At 47.8% G+C, this 25,089-nt stretch overlaps 1 long non-coding RNA gene and 1 gene segment (V, D, J or C); one reads left to right on the top strand and one right to left on the bottom strand.

The window, feature by feature from the left end:
* Positions 1–1,409: 1,409 nt before the first annotated feature.
* Positions 1,410–7,518, bottom strand: LOC119964950. The segment is given in 4 exon segments: positions 1,410–2,255; positions 6,412–6,445; positions 6,854–7,152; positions 7,339–7,518. Coding segments are annotated over 4 exon segments (711 nt in total).
* On the top strand, positions 5,767–24,961 carry LOC119964982. The gene is made up of 2 exons (XR_005460409.1): positions 5,767–6,200; positions 23,040–24,961. It is a non-coding gene; the product is annotated as an uncharacterized LOC119964982 (long non-coding RNA).
* The last annotated feature ends 128 nt before the right edge of the window (positions 24,962–25,089 follow it).

A 25,089-nucleotide genomic window follows, 5' to 3' on the forward strand; every position in this document is an offset into this window, starting at 1 on the left:
GAGTAAATCAGTGGCTGCAGAAATGTTGTGGTGATCGGAGAGCCAGAGACAGATAGTTGGGATTTTGAAAGTGCCGTTGGAAGTGAATTGGGGAATAGGTTTTTCCAGGGATGGATACAAAAGGGGGTAGGGTTGGGGTGTGGAAGGGGGATGTGGGTGGGGAGTGATATAAGGAAGTGAACAGTGATGGTCTTATCTGTGATTGAAACACTGGGAGTAGTGATACCACGTGAGGAGGTAAGGTCATATACAATTCATAAACTTCATAGAATTCATAGAATGTACAGTGCAGAAGGAGGCCATTCAGCCCATCGAGTCCGCACCGGCCCTTGGAAAGAGCACCCCACCCAAGCCCATGCCTCTACCCTATCCTCGTAACCCAGTAACCCCACCTAAACATTTTGGACACTGAGGGCAATTTAGCATGGCCAATCCACCTAACCTGCACATCTTTGGACTGTGGGGGAACTGGAGCACCCAAAGAAAACCCACACAGACACAGGGAGAATATGGGAGAAGGGGGAGGTGGGGAATATGGGTTGGAGAATTGTGATTGTGATGATTTAATCCCAGCAACTTTCAGTCTCTTTTCTGATTTGAATCTTGTAAACTCAGAGATTCCAGATTGTTATAACCTGCCTGCTTCCCACTGGCTGGGGACTAATGGCAATCCCACAATCCTTTGGGAGTATGAGATTCCCCAATGAGGGGGTTGGGGCAGAAATCATAAGCAGATTCGCTGCATAAATAAAGCTGGCCAGTTTGGAACCAGCTAGAGAGGAGTGAGCAGCAAGGGAGTTGCTGCTGCTGTTGTCTAAATATGTTATTGTAAATAAATGTTATTTCTTTCTATCCTTCAACTCGTGCTGGATTTCTCGTGACCTCACAAAACAAATAAAACTGATCATTTAAAAATGATTGATAATTGTCTTTGAATCCAATCTTCTTCGAATGTGTCATTGATTGACAGTCCAACCAGCCAATCATGATAATCATAGAACATAGAACAGTACAGCACAGAACAGGCCCTTCGGCCCTCAATGTTGTGCCGAGCCATGATCACCCTACTCAAACCCACGTATGCACCCTACACCTGTAACCCAACAACCCCCCCTTAACCTTACTTTTATTAGGACACTACGGGCAATTTAGCATGGCCAATCCACCTAACCCGCACATCTTTGGACTGTGGGAGGAAACCGGAGCACCCGGAGGAAACCCACGCACACAGGGGGAGGACGTGCAGACTCCACACAGACAGTGACCCAGCCGGGAATCGAACCTGGGACCCTGGAGCTGTGAAGCATTTATGCTAACCACCATGCTACCCTGCTGCTCTCATTTGCTGAAATGCAGCCAATCAGCTGATGGGGAGGAGGGACATTCCAAACCACACACGAGACACATACTGAATATTCTTAATGTTTATTACCTTTTACAGATTTACATTGTCAGAAAAAAGACTTGAATAAACAGCCCAGCCAGAGAAAGCTGGAGAAATTCTCAGGGAAAATATGGAGATTTTCTCAATGACATGAGAATCCTGTCCCTTTAAACGGTGACTAAACCTTAAATTGTAACTGCAGGGTGAGCAGGAAGGAGGTCTGGTTTCCTGAAGCAGAGACTTCAGGGGTCACGTTATTTTGGTACAGCTGACAGTCTTCAGCATCTGAGAGGTTTTGCTTGGCATCACGAGTCTGCACTGTCCCATCAAACATTCCCAGGACAAATGCTGCATGGGATTATATACAGAGTAAATATCCCTCTACAATGTCCCAAAAACATGTCTTAACCCCTGACCCTCAGAAGTGTCTCAGACCCAGTCCCGAGAAGGTTGTAATTCAGTGCTGACAATGACCTTTGCCCTCCCAGCTCACCCCTGTTCTATTTAAAGTTGTGTCTCCTCTGTGGACTGTCTCTAACATTCTACACACATTCTGATCTCCTGATGCTCTTGCTGAGGGCAGAGGAGAGGCTCACGTGGGTGAGGGCACAGGAGAAGCGGGCGTTGGACTCCCAGGCAGAGCCAGAGAGGGTCAGCAGGCTGCTGACGCTGTAGGTGTTGTCCGAAGCTCGCAGGTAGTTGCTGGTCTGAACCCCGTCCGAAATGGCTGCACCATCCTTCTTCCACTCCACCACCAGCTCATCGGGATAGAAGTGATTGGCAAGGCACACCAGGGTGGCAGTGCCCTTGGTCTTGACCTCCTCCAGGGAGGGGGGCAGCAGGGTCAGTGTGGGTTGTGAATTCTCACGGCCTGAAAGAGAAAGGAAGGAATTTTAATTGCTGCCTTAATAAAGGATTTCAACTTCCCAAATATTAACTGGAATCAAGACATGTGTCAATGTATAGATGATCCGGAATTCTGACAATCCATTCTGAGCAACCTTTCTAACTAGCACAAAACAATCCCAACAAGAGAAGGAGCAGTTTTGGACAGTTTTGTGGATTGAATCTGGGCAGGTGAAGGGGTATCAGTGGGAGAGTATTTGGGTAATAGTGATCATAATTCAGTTAGATTTAGAGCAGTAATGGAAAAGGGTAAAGGCAGACCAAGAGGAAAAGTTTTAAATTGGGGAAAGGCCAATTTTCTGAAACTGGGATTTGCCAAAATGGACAGTAAACAGCGACTTGATGGTAAAACAGTGACAGAGCAGGGGAGAATATTCAAGCTGGAGATAGAGAGATTTCAGAACAAATATGTTCACACAAAGCGAGAGTGAGGGACATTGTGAGAGGATAACTAATGAATGAGTGGGATCAATTAGAGAGCAAAATGTAACTTGTGTGTGGAGGTAGAAGGCATGGAGATGGTTCTTAATGATTAATTTACATCAGTTTTCACTAATGCGAGGGACAAAGCAGACATTGGAGTTCAGGAGGAGGAGAATTGTGAAATATTGGATGTGATAAAGATAGTGAGAGAGGAGATATTAACGTGTTTATCAGCTTTGAAAGGGGAGATACACCCAGGCCCGGGTGAAATGTATCCCAGGCTGCTAAGGGAAGGAAGGGAAGAAATAGCGGAGGCTCTGACCATTATTTTCCAATCCTCTCTGACTACAGGCTTGGTGTCAGAGTACTGGTGGATGATCATGTTGTACCATTGTTTAAAAAGGGAGGAAGGGATAGGCCGAGGGAGCAATTTTGAATTTGATGAGGAGGGAACGAGGAGGGTTGATGACGGGAGTGAGTTTGATGTTGACAACATGGGTTTTCCAAGGATTTTGCCAAGTTTCCAATGACAGACGGGTTTGGAAATTAAAAGCTGATGGAATCCAAGGGAAAGTGACAAATTGGATTTCAAATTGGTTCAGAGTCAGGAGGGTAAAGGTTTGATGTTAAGCTGATTAAATCATTTTAGAATGATACTTAGACATTTGTAAAGAAGTTCACTACAAATTCAGCACTGAAATAGTTAATAATGAGAGCATTTAAAGATGCAGTGTCCCATTTAAGAGACTATTAACCTATCAGGATGCTCGAACTATTGATCATTATTTCTGGGGGAACAGGTTGAACATTAACAAACCTCAAATCACACACAGAACCGGAGAAATCTATCCCAGAAATTTGGAGCAGACGTGGATCGACATACTTCACAAAGGATACTGATTGGCTGCCAGTGTAGAAGGTTCTAGATTTCACTTCAAACCTTGCTGCCCAGCCCTGGGCTCAGGTCAAGAGTGAGATTACGATTAGCCTCTGTGTCCAGGGGTCAGAATAATCTATCCTTGCTCCTGTGCGGGAACGTCCGGTTCACCAGCCGCGTGATTCTTGACTGCGTGCCATTCACTGGCGGCAGGATTATATCTTCACGTCGATTGTCAATGGGATTTACCACAGCAACCACCTGATTCCACTGTGAAACCCGCTGGCGGTGATGTGCTGCTGGTGGGAGAATTGAATAGCAACACTGGAGAAATCCTGCCCCTATTTCTGGTGGTCTTGTGTCCAGGTCACACCCCCCAGCCAAGCTGCCCCAGTTTAGATACATAACTGGCATCGACCAGTTACCCAGGTGTGACCTGTCCACAAAAAGCTGGACAAACCCAATCCGGACAATTACTGTCCATCAGTCATCTCGCGATCATCAGCAAAATGATTGATATTGTTAACGACGGTGTTATCAAGTAGCACTTACTCAGCAATAACCTGCTCATTGACACTCAGTTAAGGATCTACCAGGGTCTCTCAGCTCCTGACCTCATTACAGCCTTGGTTCAAACATGGACAAAAGAGCTGAATTCCAGCGGTGAGGCCAGAGTAACTGCCCTTTGACATCGAGGCAGCATTTGACCAAGTTTGGAATCAAGGAGCCCGAGCAAAACTGGAGTCAATGGGAATCAGGGGGAAAACTCTCCGCTGGCTGGAGTCATACCCAGCACAAAGGAAGATGGCTGTTGTTTGGGGTTTTAACTCTCCAATCTATATTAATGAGCTGGATGAAGGCAATGAGAGTATTGTAGCTATACTTGCTGATGATAAAATGATTGGTAGGAAAGCATGTTGTGAGGAGGATACAGAGTCTGAAAAGGGATATTGATAGGTGCAGTGAGTGGGGAGAACATTTGACAGGTGGAGTATAATGTGGGGAAATGTGAGCTTGTCCACTTTGTTAGGGAGAATAGAAAATCAGAATATTATTGACATGGAGAGAGACTGCAGAAAGCTGTGATACAGAGGGATCTGGGTGTCCTTGTGTATGAATCACAGAACGTTAACCTGCAGGTACAGCAAGTGATGAGGAAGGTCAATGGAATGTTGTCCTTTATTACAAGGGGGATGGAGTATAAAAGTAGGGAAGTCTTGCTCCATCTATACAGCACATTGGGGAGATTACACCGTGAGTACTGGGGAAAGGTTTGGTCTCATAGAATCATAGAATTTACAGTGCAGAAGGAGGCCATTTGGCCCATCGAGTAGAAAGAGCACCCTACATTTTCTTTTTTTATTAAATAAATTTAAAATACCCAATTCATTTTTTCCAATTAAGAGGCAATTTGGTGTGGCCAATCCACCTACCCTGCACATTTTGGGGTTGTGGGGGCGGAACACACGCAAACAAAGGGAGAATGTGCAACCTCCACACGGACAGTGACCCAGAGCAGGGATCGAACCTGGGACCTTGGCGCAGTGAGGCAGCAGTGCTAACCACTGTGCCACCATGCAGCCCTCGAAAGAGCACCCTACTTAGGACCACTCCTGCACCCTATCCCCGTAACCACTGATTCCACTGAGGAATGGAATGTCTGATGAGGAAAGGTTGAGCTGGTTGGATCTGTACTCATTGCAGAATGAGAGGTGATCTTATTGAAACATATAAGATTCCGAGGGAGCTTGACAGGGTGGATGCTGAGAGAATGTTTGCCCTCGTGGGGAATCTAGAATTAGTGGACGCAGTTTCAAAATAAGGTGGAGATGAGGAGGAATTTCTTCTCTCAGAGGGTCATTAGTTATTGGAATTCTTTTTCCCAGAGAGCAGTGCATGCTGGGACATTATATATATTCCAGGCTGAGTTCGACAGATATCTGATTGACGAGGGTCAAAGGTTATGGGGACCGACAGGAAAGTGGAGTTTGGGCCATTTTTAAAAGTTAATTTATGGGATGTGTGGGTCTGAAGTGGGAACCTGCCATCCTGACCTTGTCCGGCCTACAAGTGACTCCAGATCCTCAGTAATGTGTTGACTCTGAAATATCCTCTGGAATGGCCGAGCAAGACACTCAGTTCAAGGGCAATTAGGGATGGGCAATAAATGCTGGCCCAGCCAGAGATCACACATCACATCAAACAATAAAAATATCTCCAGGGATTTTCAGGAATATTGGATCAGGAATAAATATCAGACTGAACTCGACCCAAAGAGAAAGTAACTGAGAGTCTCCCCAAAAGCCTGGAACACTGAAGCCACTGGATTGTGAGCCCTGCTGGACCTGTTTGTCATCAGAACTTTGCTAAGAGATAAGCAGGGAGTGGAGAGAGCAGAGTTAAAGCTGGGGGAAGTGGGACCTCGGTGTCTCACTGTGCTGCTGCTGCTGCTGTGATCAGTTATATCAGAGAGTGTGACAGGGAGCCAGAGCTCACATCAAACTCTGCCCGTGTCTGTCACACCAGACTGACAGGAGTCTAGTGAGTGATTTCACTCCATGGTCCAGGAATGTGAACACAGTCTGCAAACGTCCAGATCTCCTCCACACGGTGGGTAAAAGCTGCTTACTTATATCTTGCTGCTTAAAGGGGGGAATGGAACTAAAGAAATACAGCTGGGCACCCTGTTCTACACAGTGTTCTTCAATGAACCATTTCATTCACTGCAGCTCCCCACTAACACCTTCAACTATTCAGCATTTGTGTTTGAGAAAGTTTCAGTATTGAAAGGGTTAATAACGGAGGATTGGGGTTTACTTACTCAGTCTGAGCTTGGTTCCTTTACCGAACGTAAGCCACACTGACAGCTTCCAGTGCAGGAGCTGTACAAAAACCTCTGCTCTCTGCTTCACTCACTCACTCTCACCCTCTGTCTCTCACTCACTCATGTCTTTCTCTCTCACTGTTTCTCTCTCTCTGTTTCTCTCAATGTCTCTGTGTTTGTTGGGAGATTTGAGAAGTCCAATTTTGAATGATAAATCCTTCAGCTGCTCTTCATACGTGGACATGGAGAGTAAAAAACCTGAGGCCTTCAGTGACTGGAGTGTGTAGTGGACAGTGAAAATAATGTGTTCAGGTTCCTTTCTTGTGTTTATATAAAACTGTTCATATATTATATAAAACTGTGCTTTGTGTCAGGAGAGGAGGTGGTGCTGTGGATACTGAGGTTTTTGTAAGGCTCTGTATCACTGTGTAGACCTGCCGGTGGAGCCGCTATACGCCTGACAGTAATAATCAGCGACATCCTCATTCTGTACATTGCTGATTGTCAGAGTGAATCGTGTTCCAGATCCACTGCCGGTGAATCGGTCGGATATTCCTGTGAACCGGGTTGTTGCAGCATAGATCAGCAGAGCCGGTTTCTGACCTTCTCGCTGTTGATACCAAGCAACATAACTGCTGCTAACAGATTGACTGGCCGTACAGGTGATGGTTGCGGTCTGGCCCAGGCTCAATGACAGCACCGGGGGAGACTGGGTCATGATGATGTCTCCACTGATACCTGAGGGGTAATAGAGAAACAGAGTGAAGTAAGAACTGTCACAGAAAGAGCCTGTACAATGAGATATTGTTGGAGACACTGACTGTTCCTCTGCTTTCAGCATTTTCCCTTCAATCACAAGTCAGTAGAATTGGATTGAAATGGAGAGCAGGAAAATATTCAAGGTGGAAGGAGAGAGATTTGTACCTGCGATGCAGAATGCCAGAGGCCAGATCAGCTGGATGGCTGAAATCATGGTGTCTGCTCCTGTCCCTGTGCCTGGTTACTGATAAACTCTCCCTTCACTGGGCTCTGCTTTATAAAGCTGCAGCCTGTGAGAGTCTGACTGCCCGTTCCTTAGTATGTAAATGGTATGAGGCAGAGACACTACGTCAGCACCTTCACTTCCTCTTCTCTCTCTCATTCACTCCCTCAGTATCAGTCCCTCAGTTTTGGTCTCTCCCCCTCTCTCTCTGTCTCTCTGTCTTGTTCTTCCTGTCTCACTGTATCTGCTTGATCTCCCCCTCTCTCTCCCTCCGTTGATACCTGTCCCTCAGACTCTCTCTCTGTCTCTCTCTCTTTCACTCTGATTTTATCTCTCTTTCTCCCTCACTTTATTTCTCTATTTGTTCCTCTGTGTTTTCATCTCCCTCTACCTGAGAGGAGGGAACAATCTCATTCACTCTATCAGTCCCCTCAGCATAACTTTATTGAAGATCATGTCTCGTTCTTCAGAACTTTTATCCCTGTACAGCTGCAGTAAAATGTCCCTTTGATTTTTTTCTGTTCCTCCTATAATAAACACCAACATTCCATTTCCCTTCGTGATCACTTGCTGGACCTGCAGACTAACGTGATCTGTAGTTGCAGCTTGCCAACGCATAACAAAGCATTTACCCCACTCCCTGATTTCTGGTAACCAAAAAATCCAACATCCATATTCAGATATTACACTGTATACCAGGAGATCATGGGCGGGATTCTCCAGCCACGCCCACCCGGTGACCGGACATTCCGCCCGAGGTCAAAGGACCTTTACAGGGTCCGCGTCCCACCCATGATGACCTTGCGGCGAAGAATCCAGCCCCATATCTTGTGCAGTAACATTTTGTGTGGCACCTGACCAAATACCTTTTGGAATTCCGTGTAAATCACATCTACAGCTTCCCCTTTTTCCACCTTCTGACTTCCTCAAAGATGGATGAGCTCAAGCGAGAGCACAACAGGCCGAAGATTCGAACCCCAAGTGCCATTCCAGAACTTCCCTGACCTCACTGACCTGTTACCCCTGACCTCACTGACCTGTTAATTCTGACCTCACTGACCTGTTAATTCTGACCTCACTGACCTGTTAATTCTGGCCTCACTGACCTGTTCATTCTGACCTCACTGACCTGTTAATTCTGACCTCACTGACCTTTTACCCCTGACCTCACTGACCTGTTAATTCTGACAACACTGACCTGTTAATTCTGACCTCACTGACCTGTTAATTCTGACCTCACTGACTTGTTACCCCTGACCTCACTGACCTGTTAATTCTGACCTCACTGACCTGTTAATTCTGACCTCACTGACTTGTTACCCCTGACCTCACTGACCTGTTAATTCTGACCTCACTGACCTGTTAATTCTGACCTCACTGACTTGTTACCCCTGACCTCACTGACCTGTTAATTCTGACCTCACTGACCTGTTAATTCTGACCTCACTGACTTGTTACCCCTGACCACACTGACCTGTCAATTCTGACCTCACTGACCTGTTACCCCTGACCTCACTGACCTGTTACCCCTGACTTCACTGACCTGTTACCCCTGACCTCACTGACCTGTTAATTCTGACCTCACTAACCTGTTAATTCTGACCTCACTGACCTGTTATCCCCTACATCACTTATCTGTTAGCCCTGATCTCACTGAACTGTTACCTTTGAACTAACTGATCTATTGCCCCTAACCTCACTGACCTCTTACCCCTGACCTCACTGACCTCCAATTCCCTCCATGGCGTCACTCCTCCCTACCTCTGCATCCTGCTGCAGACTCACATTCCCTCCCTCACCCTTCCATCCTCTGACTATGGACTCCTGCCCATCGCTACTTCCTTCATCCCACCATTGACAGCAGAGCCTTCAGATGCCTCGGGCCTGCACTCTGAACTCTGACCCTTAAACCCTCCCCCTCTCCAGGTCACTCCACTCCATCAAACTGCATCCTTCAATCCAAGGCTTCGATTAATCTTCCTTAAATACCCCCGACTCCCCCGCTCCTCTTACTGCCGCTCTGCGTATCATCCTGGGATGTTTTGTACATTAAGGCACGATTTAAATTCATTTTGTGTGGAGATTTTGTTTGGGGACAGAATTAGACAAAGTAGTGATGGCTCCTTCAGTCAAATATCCTGATGAAAGTTTCAAACTGCCCAAACAGAATGGGGAAGAGGCTGATGTTAGATTTGTTTAATGTATCCATTCATGTGATGTGGGTGTCACTGGCTGGATCAGCATTTATTGCCCATCCCTAATTGCCCCAGCGGATGTGGTGATGAGCTGCCTTCTTGAACCGCTACAGACCCTGAGTTGTAGGTACACCCACAATGCTGTTAGGGAGGGCATTCCTGGATTTTGATCCTGAATTCTGAACCTTGTCGCTCGCCTGAGATGTGGTGTCCCTCAGGTTAAATCACCACCAGCCAGATCTCCCTGTCTAAGGGGAAAGCAGCCTATGGTCATCTGGGACTATGATGACTTTGCTATTTATGTGGCTCGCCCAGTTCAGTATCTGGTTCATGGTAAACTCCCAGGATGTTAATAATGGGGGATTCAATGATGGGACACCATTCATTGAATGTCAAGAGGCAATGGTTGGATTCTCTCTTGTTGGAGATGGACATTGCCTGGCATTTCTGTGGTGTTAATGTTACTTACCACTTGTCAAATCAACTCTGGATACTGTCCAGTCTTGCTGCACTTGGACAAGGACTGCTTCATTATCTGAGGAGTCATGAATGGTGCTGAACATTGTGCAGTCATCCGCAAACATCCCCACTTCTGACCTTATGATGGAAGGGAGGACGTTGATGAAACAGCTAAAGATGGTTGGGCCTTGGACACTACCCTGAGCAACTCCTGCAGTTATGTCCTGAAGCTGAGATGATTGACCTCCAACTACAGCAACCATCTTCCTTTGTGCCGTGTATGACTCCAACCAGCGGATGGTTTTGCCCCCAATTCTCATTGACTCCAGTTTAGCTTGGGCTCCTTGATGCCACACACGGTCAAATGCTGCCTTGCTAGGGGGGCAGCAAGTTCTGGAGCACAAGTCTTCAATATTATTGCTGGAATATTGTCAGGGCCCATAGGCTTTGAGTATCCAGTGCCTTCAGCCGTTTATTAATATCACGTGGAGTGAATCGTATTGGCTGAAGACTGACATCTGTGATATGGAGACCTCAGGAGGAGACCGAGATGGATCATCCACTCGGCCCTTCTGGCTGAAGATTGTTGTGAATGCTTCCGCCTTGTCTTTAGTACGAATGCACTGGGTTCTTCCATCATTGAGGATGAGGATATTTGTGGAGCCTCCTCCTCCAGTGAGTTGTTTAATTGTCCACCGCCATTCACAGATGGATGTGGTAGGACTGCAGAGCTTAGATCTTATCCATTGGTTGTGGTATCGTTTAGCTCTGTCTGTCACTTGCTGAAAGCGCTGTTTGATACACAAGTAGTCCTGTGTTGTAGTGCACCAGATTGCCTGGTGTTGTTCCTGGCGTGCTCTCCTGCACTCTTCATTAAACCAGGGTTGCACCCCTGGCTCAGTGATAATGGTAGAGTGGGAGACATGCAGAGTCATGAGGTTGCAGATGGTGGTTCAGTCCAATTCTGCTGCTGCTGATGACCCACACCACCTCATGGATGCCCAGTATTGAGTTACTAGATCTGTTCTGAATCTATCCCATTCAGCACTGTGGTAGTGCCACACAACAGAATAGAGTGTGTCCTCAATATGAAGATGGATCTTTGTCTCCACAAGGACTGTGTGGTGGTCACTCCTACCGATACTGTCATGGACAGATGTATCTGTGGAATGCAGATTGTTGAGGATGAGGCCAAGTATGTTTGTCCCTCTTGTTGGTTCCCTCACCACCTGCTGCAGTCCCAGGTCCAGCAACTATGTCCTTTAGGACCTGGCCAGCTTGGCATGTGGTGGTATTACTGAGCCACTCTTGGTGATGGACATTGAAGGTCCCCACTCAGACTATAATCTGCACCCATGCCACCCTCAGTGCTTCCTCCAAGTGGTGTTCAACATTGTGGTGCTGTCTCATAAACTGAGGGAGATGTGGGGTCTGGTAATCATATTTAACACATGTCTAACCTGACACCATGAGATTACATGGGGTCCAGATTCGATGTTGAGGATTCCCAGGGCACCTCCTCCCGACAGTATACCACTTTGCCCCCACCTCTGCTGGGTCTGTCCTGCTGGTGAGACAGGACATACCCAGGGAATGGTGATATTGTCTGGGACATTGGCTGCAATTCTCCAGCCTCTTTGCGCTCTCGTTCAAACAAGGCCGGTGAATAGCGGGAGAGGACAAAAATGAGATCCGTGCCAGGTGCTAAACAGCTTGCGATGTAACCGGCCGCTCCCATAGGCCAAATCAGGATCTCGCCGTAGCACGGCAAGAAACCAATTATCACCACGTAAGCCCCATTTCCATACAATTAACGGGAGCGACCCCATATCCAACGGCCTCCCATCATTCAGCCGCCTCCCCAGCAAGTGGTCATGCTGACGCCGATTAGTACTCCATTTAAAATGGTGAACCTGGCGGAAGGGCTTCTGTGGGGAGCTGAGGAGGTGAGTAGCCATCTTTACTCACAGGCAAAGAGCCCGGGGGCACTGGGTTTGCCAACCCAGTGCTGGATGGGGGTTGAGGGACCCTCGGCTGGGGATGGGTTTTCCACCGAGGTGTGTGTATCTGCACTGGTGGAGGGGGGGATGACAGCTGTGACACGATTATAAAGGTTGTATCCTTGGAGATCTCCTCTGAGGTGTTCTGCTCGGAGTCAGGAGAGGAGGCCTCACGGGAAGGGCTGGCGCCATCGGCTGGAGGACTTGCGGGAGAATGGACATGTGGTCAGTGGGAGGGATGGGCCAGTCAGTAAGGCACTTTGAAATGTTTCCGGAGAATTGCACGCATTATCTGTGAGGCATAATTCTGAAAGTATGACTGTGTCTGACCAGTCAGTGGGACAGCTCCCCCAATTCTGACACATGTTCCCAGATATCAGGAAGGAGGACTTTGTAGGGTTGACAGGGCTGGGTTTGCCGTTGTTGTTTCCGGGGTCTATGTTGATGCCGGGAGGTCAGTTCGGTTTCATTCCTTTTAGAATTTTCAGCGATTTGATACAACTGAGTGGCTATTTTAGAGTCAACCACATTGCTGTGGGTCTGGAGTCACATGTAGGCCAGACCAGGTGAGGGCGGCCGATTCACTTCCCTAAAGGACATTAGTGAACTAGACGGGTTTTTACGACAATCGACAATGGTTTCTGATGTGTTGGGCTGGCCGGGTCTATGTGGACTGCGTTTGATGCTGTTTAGCGAGAGACAGACATCCAGCACTTGATGAGATGCAACACGATTTTATTTAACATCTAAACTATTATACATGTTCATCTGTGGGTTGACACGATGCTGACTTGACTGGGGACCTGATGCTAGCCTGACCAGACTTACTGACTACTACATGGTGATTGCACTGGTTATGCTCACGAGCTCTGACTGTCTCAGAGGCTGGATCCCGAGAGAGCGGGAAAACTGGTGCCCTCTGGCTGTATATTGGTCGTGTCCTGTCTGGTGATTGGCTGCTGTGTTCTGTGTGCTTACTGGTCATCCTGTGTGTCAATCACTGCCTGTCTGCACTCCATTATATACATGGATGTATATTATGACAGTTTCATGGTCACCATCACTGAGAAGAGCTTTTAATTCCAGATTTATTTATTGAATTTAACTTCCACCAGCTGCCATGGTGGGATTTGAACCTGTGACCAGAGCATTAGCCTGGGCCTCTGGATTACTAGTCCAGTGACATTACCACTACACCACGGCCTCCCCCACATTGTGCTGTGGGGCTCCATGGAACTGTATCCCAGCATGAAGTGTCCCTCAGGAGGGGAGAGGGAATGTTCGGAGCCCAGAGCTCCATTTCCCAGCCCAGGCATTTAGTCTTCCAATGAATGAATGAGATGCCAATTTGGAGCCAGGTTAGGGACAGTCTCGTGCTGTGGACCCAGGTCTACAAGAGGCAATTGGAGATATCCCTGAAAGGGAAAGATTGGCTGGGTTATGGGGATAGAGAGGGGGAGTGGGACTAATTGGGTAAGTCACAGCATGATGGGCAGAATGGCCTCCTTCTGTGCTGGAAGATTCGAGGTAATGGACACGGTTCACAGTTTTCTCCCGTGTCAGTAACAAACATCCAGCTGCTCTGAGCCCCTTCTTTCACTTCCTCTGTTGGTTACGTTTCAATCTTCTGATCTGACAGTCTTTGCTGTTATTTTTTACACTGGGGGTTTCTGCTGTGGTCTGAATCTCTAACAATAACTGTCCAATCAGTGACAAGAACAGCAGCTAAGAGCAGTCAGGACTGAGGAGCCAGGCTCACTGGGAAACACATTGGGAAGATCAAAGCCACCGTCTTCAGCTCCCGATACAAACTCCATCCCTCTCCCTGAGCTCTGTCTGCTGCTCAACCAGACTCTTTACAACATTGGCCTCATCTCTCTGTTCCTCCACAATTCCCAGCTTCCCACCATTTAGAAATGACTCTGATTTCTCTTTCTTTGGTCCAAAGTGGATGATTTCACATCCCCACATTGAACTCCATCTGCCATTGTCTTCAGTCCCCATCACAATCTCTGTTCCCCAGACACTGATTCCATCCCTCTCCCTGGGCCTGTCTGACTCTGAACCACACAGTTCACAGCCATGGTGTCCTATTTGACCCTGAGATGACCTTCCCACCACATCATCCGCTCCATCACTAAGACGGCCTATTTCTCCCTCGGTAACATCGCCCGAGTCCGTCCTGCCTCACATCATCTGCTGCTGAGAATCTCCTCCATGTCTTTGTTCCCTCTAAACGTGACTATTCCAATGCTGTCCTGGCCGGCCTCACACCTACCACCCTCCGTAAACATCAGCTGATCCAAAACTCTGCTGCCTGGATCTGAACTCACACCAAATCCCGTTCACCCATCACCCCCTCTGCTCACTGACCTACATTGACTCCCGGTCCAGCAATGCCTCGATTTTAAATTCTCATCCTTGTTCTCAAACCCCTCCCTGTCCTCCACCCTCCCTATCTCTGTAACCTCCTCCAAGCTGCCTAACTTAGTGCGGTCAGTAACTTGGATATATGTCTCTCTATTCCTTTATCCAAGTCATTGAGAAATACAGTGAAAAGCTGAGGCTCCAGCTCAGATCCCTGGGGACATCACTATTCACATCTAGCTGATTGGAGTACACACACTTGGGGTGGGATTCTCCCATCCCGTGCCAGAGTGTCCACGCCATTGTAAACGCTGTCGCGTTTTACGACAGTGTGAACAGGCTGCTGCCAAGAGTAATTCTGGCCCCTACAGAGGGCCAGAACGGCAATGGAGCAGTTCACGCCACTCCAGCTGCCAATCCCGGCACAAACTGTACGCCGCGGGATCCGTGCATGCGCTGTGGTGCCGATGCCGACGCACTCATGCACGGCTTCCTCCTTCAATGTGCCGGCCCCGACGCAACATGGCGCAGTAGTACAGGGGGCCGGCGCGTAGGAATAGAGGCCGGGGGACAGAAAGGCCAGCCTGCCGATCGGTGGGTCCCAATCGCGGGCCAGGCCGCATTGAAGGCCCCCCCGGTGTCGGAGCCCCCCGCCGGTGTCGTAGCCCCCCCCCCCCCCCCCCCCCCCCCACACACAGGTCGCCACCCGACCCTTGCACACAGTTAAAATGCTGAGTCCAGCCGGTGCCATCCACGCCTGCTCGCTGCCAGCGGGACTCAGCATTTTAACAGCGGCCGCTTGGCCCATCCCGCGGAGAGCGGCCCCCAACCAGCGCCGCGCCAAACACACGGGCGCCAGTGGCGACGATCACATGCCGGTGTCGGGGTGGCGTGGCCCGGTCGCGGGGATTCTCCGGCACGGCTCCGGGCTGAGAGAATCCCGCCCATTATCCCTGTTCCCTGTCTCCTCCCTCCGAACTAATTCCTTAACCATGGAAATTGATTTCCTCAAATTCCATATGATTCAGTCTCTAGTTTGGCACCTGGAAATCCATCAATATAACATCACAGACATTCCCTTATCTACCACATTGGTGACCTCATTAACAAATCTAACCAGGTTAGTTAAACATGTTTGACCCGCCTCCCCGGACAGGCACCGGAATGTGGCGACTAGGGGCTTTTCACAGTAACTTCATTGAAGCCTACTCGCGACAATAAGTGATTTTCATTTCATTTCATTTTTCATTTAAACCCGTGCTGACTCTCTCGGATCAGTTCATATTTCTGACTGATTTTGTGTCCAATCACAGATTCCAGTCACTTCCCCATAACAGACATTAAACTGAGATGTTAGTTGTGAATAACGCTAGTATACAGCTAGCACAGACATGAGGGGCTGAGTAGACTCCTCCTGTACTGGAGATATATCTGGCTCATCAGGTACATCACACTACCAGGTTCGATTCCCGGCTGGGTCACTGTCTGTGTGGAATCTGCACGTCCTCCCCCTGTGTGCGTGGGTTTCCTCCGGGTGCTCCGGTTTTCTCCCACAGTCCAAAGATGTGCGAGTTAGGTGGATTGGCCATGCTAAATTGCCCGTAGTGTCCTAATAAATGTAAGGTTAAGTGGGGGGGGTTGTTGGGTTACGGGTATAGGGTGGATATGTGGGTTTGAGTAGGGTGATCATGGCTCGGCACAACATTGAGGGCCGAAGGGCCTGTTCTGTGCTGTACTGTTCTATGTTCTATGTTCTACTACACAATCCAGTCTGTGTACACAGGTACATCACATGTCACAATCCAGTCTGTGTACACAGGTACATAACATTTCACTCTCCAGTCTGTGTACTCAGGTACATCACATGTCACAATCCAGTCTGTGTACACAGGTACATAACATTTCACTCTCCAGTCTGTGTACACAGGTACATCACATTTCACAATCCAGTCTGTGTACACAGGTACATCACACTTCACAATACAGTCTGGGTGCACAGGTACATCACACTTCACAATCCAGTCTGTGTGCACAGGTACATCACACTTCACAATCCAGTCTGTGTACACAGGTACATCACACTTCACAATCCAGTCTGTGTACACAGGTACATCACACTTCACAATCCAGTCTGTGTACACAGGTACATCACACTTCACAATCCAGGCTGTGTACACAGGTACATCACACTTCACAATCCAGTCTGTGTACACAGGTACATCACACTACACAATCCAGTCTGTGTACACAGGTACATCACACTTCACAATCCAGTCTGTGTGCACAATCTAGTCTGTGAGAGACCCAGTGCAGTAAAACGGTATTGACCGTTTCCTAGTCTCAGGTGTAGTGAGTGACGCAGTGCAGTCAAAACGTCTGTCACTACGACTGACACGAGGGAACTGCCCGTCTTATGCACCGAACGTTTCTCTACACCTGAAGGTGGAAAGGGTATTGCAATTTCCGAGTGTCAGGTGTAGTGACTGACCCGGTGCAGTAAAATGGTATTGACCGTTTCCTAGTGTCAGGTATAGTGAGAGACCCGGTGCAGTAAAACGGTATTGACCGTTTCCTAGTGTCAGGTGTAGTGAGAGACATGGTGCAGTAAAACGGGATTGACCGTTTCCTTGTGTCAGGTATAGTGAGAGACACTGTGCAGTAAAACGGTATTGACCGTTTCCTAGTGTCAGGTGTCGTGAGAGACCTGGTGCAGTAAAACGGTATTGACCGTTTCCTAGTGTCAGGTATAGTGAGAGACACGGTGCAGTAAAACGGTATTAACCGTTTCCTTGTATCAGGTGTAATGAGAGATCTGGTGCAGTAAAACGGTATTGACCGTTTCCTAGTGTCAGGTATAGTGAGAGACACGGTGCAGTAAAACGGTATTGACCGTTTCCTAGTGTCAGGTGTAGTGAGAGACATGGTGCAGTAAAACGGTATTGACCGTTTCCTAGTGTCAGGTGTAGTGAGAGACATGGTGCAGTAAAACGGTATTGACCGTTTCCTAGTGTCAGGTGTAGTGAGAGACATGGTGCAGTAAAACGGTATTGACCGTTTCCTAGTGTCAGGTGTAGTGAGAGACCCGGGTGCAGTAAAACGGTATTGACCGTTTCCTAGTGTCAGGTGTAGTGACTGACCCGGTGCAGTAAAACGGTATTGACCGTTTCCTAGTGTCAGGTATAGTGAGAGATTCGGTGCAGTAAAACGGTATTGACCGTTTCCTTGTGTCAGGTGTAGTGAGAGACCCAGTGCAGTAAAACGGTATTGACCGTTTCCTCGTGTCAGGTGTAGTGAGAGACCCGATGCAGTAAAACGGAATTGGCCGTTTCCTAGTCTCAGGTGTAGTGAGTGACGCAGTGCAGTCAAAACGTCTGTCACTACGACTGACACGAGGGAACGAGGTCTTATGCACCGAACGTTTCTCTACACCTGAAGGTGGAAAGGGTATTGCCATTTCCGAGTGACAGGTGTAGTGACTGACCCGGTGCAGTAAAATGGTATTGACAGTTTCCTAGTGTCAGGTATAGTGAGAGACCCGGTGCAGTAAAACGGTATTGACTGTTTCCTAGTGTCAGGTATAGTGAGAGACCCGGTGCAGTAAAACGGTATTAACCGTTTCCTAGTGTCAGGTGTAGTGAGAGACATGGTGCAGTAAAACGGTATTGACCGTTTCCTAGTGTCAGGTATAGTGAGAGACACGGTGCAGTAAAACGGTATTGACCGTTTCCTAGTGTCAGGTGTAGTGAGAGACATGGTGCAGTAAAACGGTATTGACCGTTTCCTAGTGTCAGGTGTAGTGAGAGACATGGTGCAGTAAAACGGTATTGACCGTTTCCTAGTGTCAGGTTTAGTGAGAGACATAGTGCAGTAAAACGGTATTGACCGTTTCCTAGTGTCAGGTGTAGTGAGAGACATGGTGCAGTAAAACGGTATTGACCGTTTCCTAGTGTCAGGTGTAGTGAGAGACATGGTGCAGTAAAACCGTATTGACCGTTTCCTAGTGTCAGATGTAGTGAGAGACATAGTGCAGTAAAACGGTATTGACCGTTTCCTAGTGTCAGGTGTAGTGACTGACCCGGTGCAGTAAAACGGTATTGACCGTTTCCTAGTGTCAGGTATAGTGAGAGATTCGGTGCAGTAAAACGGTATTGACCGTTTCCTTGTGTCAGGTGTAGTGAGAGACCCAGTGCAGTCAAAACGTCTGTCACTACGACTGACACGAGGGAACGAGGTCTTATGCACCGGACGTTTCACTACACCTGAAGGTGGAAAGGGTATTGCCGTTTCCTAGTGTCAGGTGTAGTGACTGACCCGCTGCAGTAAAACGGTATTGACCGTTTCCTAGTGTCAGGTGTGGTGACTGACCCGGTGCAGTAAAACGGTATTGACCGTTTCCTAGTGTCAGGTGTAGTGAGAGACATGGTGCAGTAAAACGGTATTGACCGTTTCCTAGTGTCAGGTGTAGTGAGAGACCCGATGCAGTAAAACAGTATTGACCGTTTCCTAGTGTCAGGTGTGGTGACTGACCCGGTGCAGTAAAACGGTATTGACCGTTTCCTAGTGTCAGGTGCAGTGAGAGACACGGTGCAGTAAAACGGTATTGACCGTTTCCTAGTGTCAGGTGTAGTGACTGACCCGGTGCAGTAAAACGGTATTGACCGTTTCCTTGTGTCAGGTGTAGTGAGAAACGTGTGAAAACAGTGAGGGATCCATCTCCTGGTAATAAAGCAATGAGAGTGGTCGGACTATAAACATAACATCAGCAACGTCAGATAAAAATTTAGATTGGGGAGTTGTCGAGTCGCTTGCTGAATGTTTGGTAAATAATTAAATAATGAAAAAATCATTGAAGTAAAGTCACTGAAGCTTTTGTTGTGGGGGAAGAGAGAGAGAGAGAGAGTGAGAGGGTTACCCCTCGGTGGGTTTATGACCAGTGACAGACAGGGGCTGAGGAAATGGGAGTTTCGGTCGTTTAGTTTGTTCCTGTTGGTGAAAATCTCGAAGATTCCTTCCCCACCCCCTGTGCCCCCCCGCCCCCCCACCCCCCCACCCCCCCCCCACCCCCCCCCCCACCCCCCCCACCCCCCCCCCCCACACCCCCCCCCCCCACCCCCACTGCTACTTGAAATTTTGTTTAGAGTCTGAAAGTTTTAATCTGTTCAGATAAATGTTATAAGAATGGAAATAAACAAATATTTACATAATAACTTTTATTGTCACAAGTAGGCTGACATTAACACTGCAATGACGTTGCTGTGAAAAGCCCCTAGTCACCACATTCTGGCTCCTGTTCAGGTACACAGAGGGAGAATTCAGAATGTCCAAATTACCTCACGGCACGTCTTCGGGAAATGTGGGCACCCGGAGGAAACGCCCACAGACACAGGGAGAACGTACAGACTCCGCACAGTGACCCAAGCTGGGAATCAAACCTGGGACCATGGAGCTGTGAAGCAACAGTGCTAACCACTGTGCCACCGTGCCGCCCTGTTATATTTGTGTGTCTGTGTGTAATGAAGAATTTGTGTGTGAGAGCTCATGGCCGGGATTCTCCCGGAATTGCGGGGCGGCCTGTACCAGTGCCAAGAGCACCATGATCCACTCCGGCGTCGGGCCGCCCGGAAGTTGGGGAATCCTCCAGCGGGGGGTCGGACAATCCCACCTCATGTGTTTCCTTCTCCAAATTGTCATTTGTTTGTATTGTTCCAGGAACCTGAGTTCAAAGCCTCACAATGTGGATTCTGAGTTGGATTTAAGTACAATAAAATGAAACAAACCAAAGTTTGAAGTTTTAAGGTTCGAGTTGAGATTTCTGTCCAGAGAGCACAGTTTGAATGGACTCTAAAGATACAACAGCTTTTCCCTGTGTTCATAGAATCTGCAGTGCAGAAAGAGGCCATTCAGACCATCGAGTTTCCACCAGCCCTTGGAAAGCACTCTATCCAAACCCACACCTCCACCCCATCCCCGTAACCCAGCAACCCATCTGTACGTTTTTGGGCACTGAGGGCAATTTATCATGGCCAATCCACCTAACCTACACATCTTTTGACTGTGGGAGGAAACCGGAGCATCCGGAGGAAACCCACGCAGACACAGGGAGAACGTGCAGACTCCACACAGGCAGTGACCCAGAGGGGAATCGAACCTAGGATCCTGGAGCTGTGAAGCAACCGTGCCAACCACTATGCCACTGTGCCGCCCTTGTGCTACCGTGCCACCCTAAAATGAACCAGACTCTGCAGCAACCTCTTACAGACTAACAGGAACTTCACTCTTTCCAATCACAGCTTGAGCTTTCTGATTGCTGAATGGATCCATTCCCTCTCGAGCAGAATGGACCCTCGTGTTTTTATTTCGAGGTAACCTCCAATGCCTCTGTGTACCTGAATAGACACCGGAATGTGGCGACTAGGGGATTTTCACAGTAACTTCATTGCAGTGTTAATGTAAGCCTACTTGTGACAATAACGATTATTATTATTATATGTAACAAGATTTCCAGCAGCGTTAATAATCGGAGAAGTTATCTGAAGATTTTTATTGCCACAGTATCGTCATGGTTTTGAGTCTTTACTTTATCTAGAAAGAAAATGGTTGAACCCATTCAGGACCATTGTTATCTTCTGCTTGGGAACACGAGATCTGATATAAACACACTGACCAATGAGAATCAGACTGTTTAACACGAGGGGCGGGATTCTCCGCTATCCGGCGGGATGGGCCGTACCGGCGGCGAGGGGCGGCGGAACCACTCCGGCATCGGGCTGCCTGGAAGTTGCGGAATCCTCCGCACCTTCAGGGGCTAGGCCGGTGCCGGAGTGTTTGCCGCCACGCCAACTGGAGCCGAAGTGCCTCCGCCAGCCAGGCCGAGTTGGCGCATGCGCGGGACGGCCAGCGTGTGCTGGCATCATCGAGGGCCAGAGAATCGCTGGGGGAGCTGCTGCCAATTGCCACCAACACGGAGAATCCGGCAGCCGGAATCGGGGCAGCGGATCGGGATTCACACCGCCCCCTGGTGGTGGGTCGGAGAATCCTGCACAAGACCTTTGAAAACGATGATGTCATTGAAGGGAAAGAAAATCTGTCCCTTTAAATCTGAATCCAAATTCACACACATGAGGAAGAAGTCATTTGAATTTTGATAGTGTAAATTACAGTTTACAAAGTATAATGATTTGAGGTTTGGTTCCTGATAAAGTTCTCAACTGGAAATTTTAATTTGAAAAGGTTTGACAACAATTGACATTAATTCAAATGCTGCCAGCTGCTGGGCAGAAAGAAGAATTTAAAATATGGTTGTTCCCAAAATGTAAACATAAACCTGAAGCTTGAAGTTTGGTAAAAATCCAATTTGAAGCAGAGTTAAAGAAAGCAGCTCAACAACAAAACTATTAGAATCTGGGATCAGTTTAAAATGAAAATGCTCCAGCTTCAAACGAGAGAGATACGTAAGGCATGACCTTTCCAAAAGTGAACAAAGTTCCCGAGCGAGTGCGTTTAGCTACATGATTCCCGGCACTCGCCGTGCTGAGAAACACAAGGATTTTCAACACGATTGGCTTTGAACGGGAATGTCGAGGCCGAGGCCACACATAGTCCCGTTTGGTACACTGGGAATCTCCGCCCGCCGGACCTTCACGTTGTAGTGAGAAATCGGGAAACTATTTGTAAAAGGCGTACCGATCTTAGAGGCCACAAAAAGAATCCCCGAGCTCCCCGCCCAGCCCAAATGCAAGAGGGGCCCCTCCCCTCCCAACCCACACTGGGCAACCCCAGCCCAATCGAGCATGTGCAAAAAATGACAGCTGGTAGTGCCACATGGGAACCTTGGCAGTGCCAGGCTGGCACACAGATGGCATTGCCAGGGTACTCAGGTGGCACCAGCAGTGGCAAGGCACCACCTTGCCCAAAGGGAATGCAGCTGATCATCTTGGAGATCTCCATGATGCCGTTCCTTCTGGAATCCCCGGTTATAGGGACCAGGACCAAGCGGCACTAACCCGAGGTCCCCGAGGTAAAGGGATTGAATCCCAAAGCCTCAGGTACCTCATGAATCTGCACATTATAGTTAAGCTTACTGCGTCACCCTAATATGCAGATTTGCTAAAAGGTGATGCTGCCCATGGTCGGGATTCACCTTGCAGCACCTTGTGTGATTTGTGTTGTGAGCCGGGTAGATCCCGGGAGCGGGGTCTCCTGGCTTTCCCCAGCACCGCTGCACCGCGGTGAGCTGCTTTCCGGCGCTGCATGGCCGGAAGATCATGGCCAAAGAAGCAAAACCATGTCAATGTCTGGAACCAAATAGAAACATATTCTGAGTGTAGGCCTGAGGCCTGCTGCTGACACTAATATTTGCAATTTTGTATTTCACATTTTATTTCAGCTCTGCTTTGATTTTAATATTTGAAGTGATTTTGTATTTTCTCACTTGATAAACACTGATCTTAACCCAGCTATGATTGTCCTTTGATTAATTAATCAATAATAATCAGCAGTGACCTGTTTTTCTCAATCTTGTTTTCTCTCTATACTGGCCACACAGCTTTGTTTAGACTAAAACTTTTGTTTTTCCACTTTCTCAAACTAGAATATTAAAATAAGTTGTTTTTTGTCGATTAGAATTGCTGTTCTCCGGCATTCTGTGACCTTGGATTACAGAGCAAGTCGCTGAGTAATCTTATCTGCTGTGGTCACCTGAAGCATCAGAAGATGAATTTTCATTGATGGGCATAACACCTGATTGATGACAGATGGGAAAACACCATCAAGAGCTCCGTAAACAAGCTGAATATGACAAAGTCTGCTTCACCTTGAGCTCCCTGTGAGAGGAACTGAGAAGAGCTGAGATTTGTTTGGGGAAAGATTGTGTGGCAGGCTTCACGAGACTGGAATGGAGCCAGAAATCCAGTTTAAAGAGACATTGCTTCAGAGACTCAGTGCTGGGGTGGAATAGTCATCCACGGACATCAGGAGGAAGGGTCAGAAATGGTCTGACTGACCATAGTGCCCACTCACTGGGGTTACTCAGTGACTTGGTAATGAGTTTACTGAGGGGACAGTAACGTGGGCACCAATTGTGGGGGACCCGTGGTGGAACAGACCAAATCGTGGTTATTGTTTGTGTTTGAGCAAACATCTGACTGTCTTCTTTTCCTCAGATATGTACAAACTGCTTCACCTTTTGTCCGGATTCTCCTGTCTAAACCCGTTTGGCCATCATTTTTCTTTATTTTCTTTTATTTTGCAATTTAAATTTTTTAACATGGACAATTAATGTGCCGATGCCTTTAAGGTGGACTTCGAATGGCTGGTCAATTGACAGTTGACCTATAACCCTAAGGCAGGGCAGGTTGAAAGAAGCTGTTTATATTTCAGATCAGCAGATTCCAGGGGGATTAGTGCTGACACACGTTGATGGACTTGGCTGTCGGCCAATTAACTATTTCAAATCACCTGACCTTTTCAATGGCCCCTGCCAATTGGTTGAGATTTCCTCTGAAAGTCCCTTCCTCCGTGTGACTGTGTTTTCTGTTTTACTTTTGTGTTGGTCAGAAGCTAGAGGGTCAGAACTCTGATTTCTCTCTCATGAGCAGCACAGCAGCACAGTGGTTAGCACTGCTGCCTCACAGCTCCAGGGACCCGGGTTCAATTCCATTCTTAGGTGACTGTCTGTGTGGAGTTTGCACTTTCTCCCCATGTCTGCCTGGGTTTTCTCCCGGTTCTCCCGGTTCCTCCCATAGTCCAACGATGTGCAGGTTAGATGGATTGACCATGCTAAATTGCCCCTTAGTTTCCAAAAGGTTAGATAGGATAACTGGGTTACAGGGAAAGGGTGGAGGAGTGGGCCAAAGTAGGGTGCTCTTTCCAAGGGCCGCTACAGACTCGATGGGCTTAATGGCCTCCTTCTGCACTGTAGGGATTCTATGACTCATCTAATGGATTCTTTTTGATGACCTGAAGTGAAAACCTCTCTTTCTGCACAGCCAGACTGAACTGCAAGGAAACCAAAGTCAAATCACCAGCTGCAGACAGGGTTCAGATGTTTAACTCCATTTTAATATCTTGTGTGGGAAGTCTGTTCCTATCTCAGTAAGACTGTTAGTCATTCTGGTGGAGTTGGAAATAAGTAAGAATTAAACAGATCTGAAGCTGTTCCTTTGATTCAAGGCCCAGGTTATTAAACATTGAAGTGCCTCTCACAGAGGGAGTCCTATTGACTGGGAGTACTGGCTGAATGCAGCTGACAGAAGACCATCTCTACCGCTACCGGTGGATCGATCCCAAAACATCCTGGCAGGACATCCTGCTGCAATAACTTCAATATCCGAAGAAAGGACACTCATTTTTCATTTCAAATTAATCCCCCTTATTATTTTCACCCTTTTCCTCCTCTCTGGGTGTGTCTGTCTTGTGTGTGTTGAGTAGAGGGTGGAATGGGAAAAGGTGGGAATAGCAGATTAGAAAGCAGATATTCCATTGTGATTGCTGTACATGTCAAATTTGCTTGTGTTATAAATAAACAGTTATCGTTGTCAACTTACAAACCAGGTGGCATTAACTTATTGAGCAGTCAAAGAGCCAAAGATTCTGTGAATTTTATACAAATTATTGGTTAATTCACTTGTGTTGGGACTCAGGGGTCTGTGGGGCTGGAATTGACCGCGCACTA

The sequence above is a fragment of the Scyliorhinus canicula genome, chromosome 4 (genome assembly GCF_902713615.1).
Source record: "Scyliorhinus canicula chromosome 4, sScyCan1.1, whole genome shotgun sequence".
Taxonomy (NCBI): Eukaryota; Metazoa; Chordata; class Chondrichthyes; order Carcharhiniformes; family Scyliorhinidae; genus Scyliorhinus; species Scyliorhinus canicula.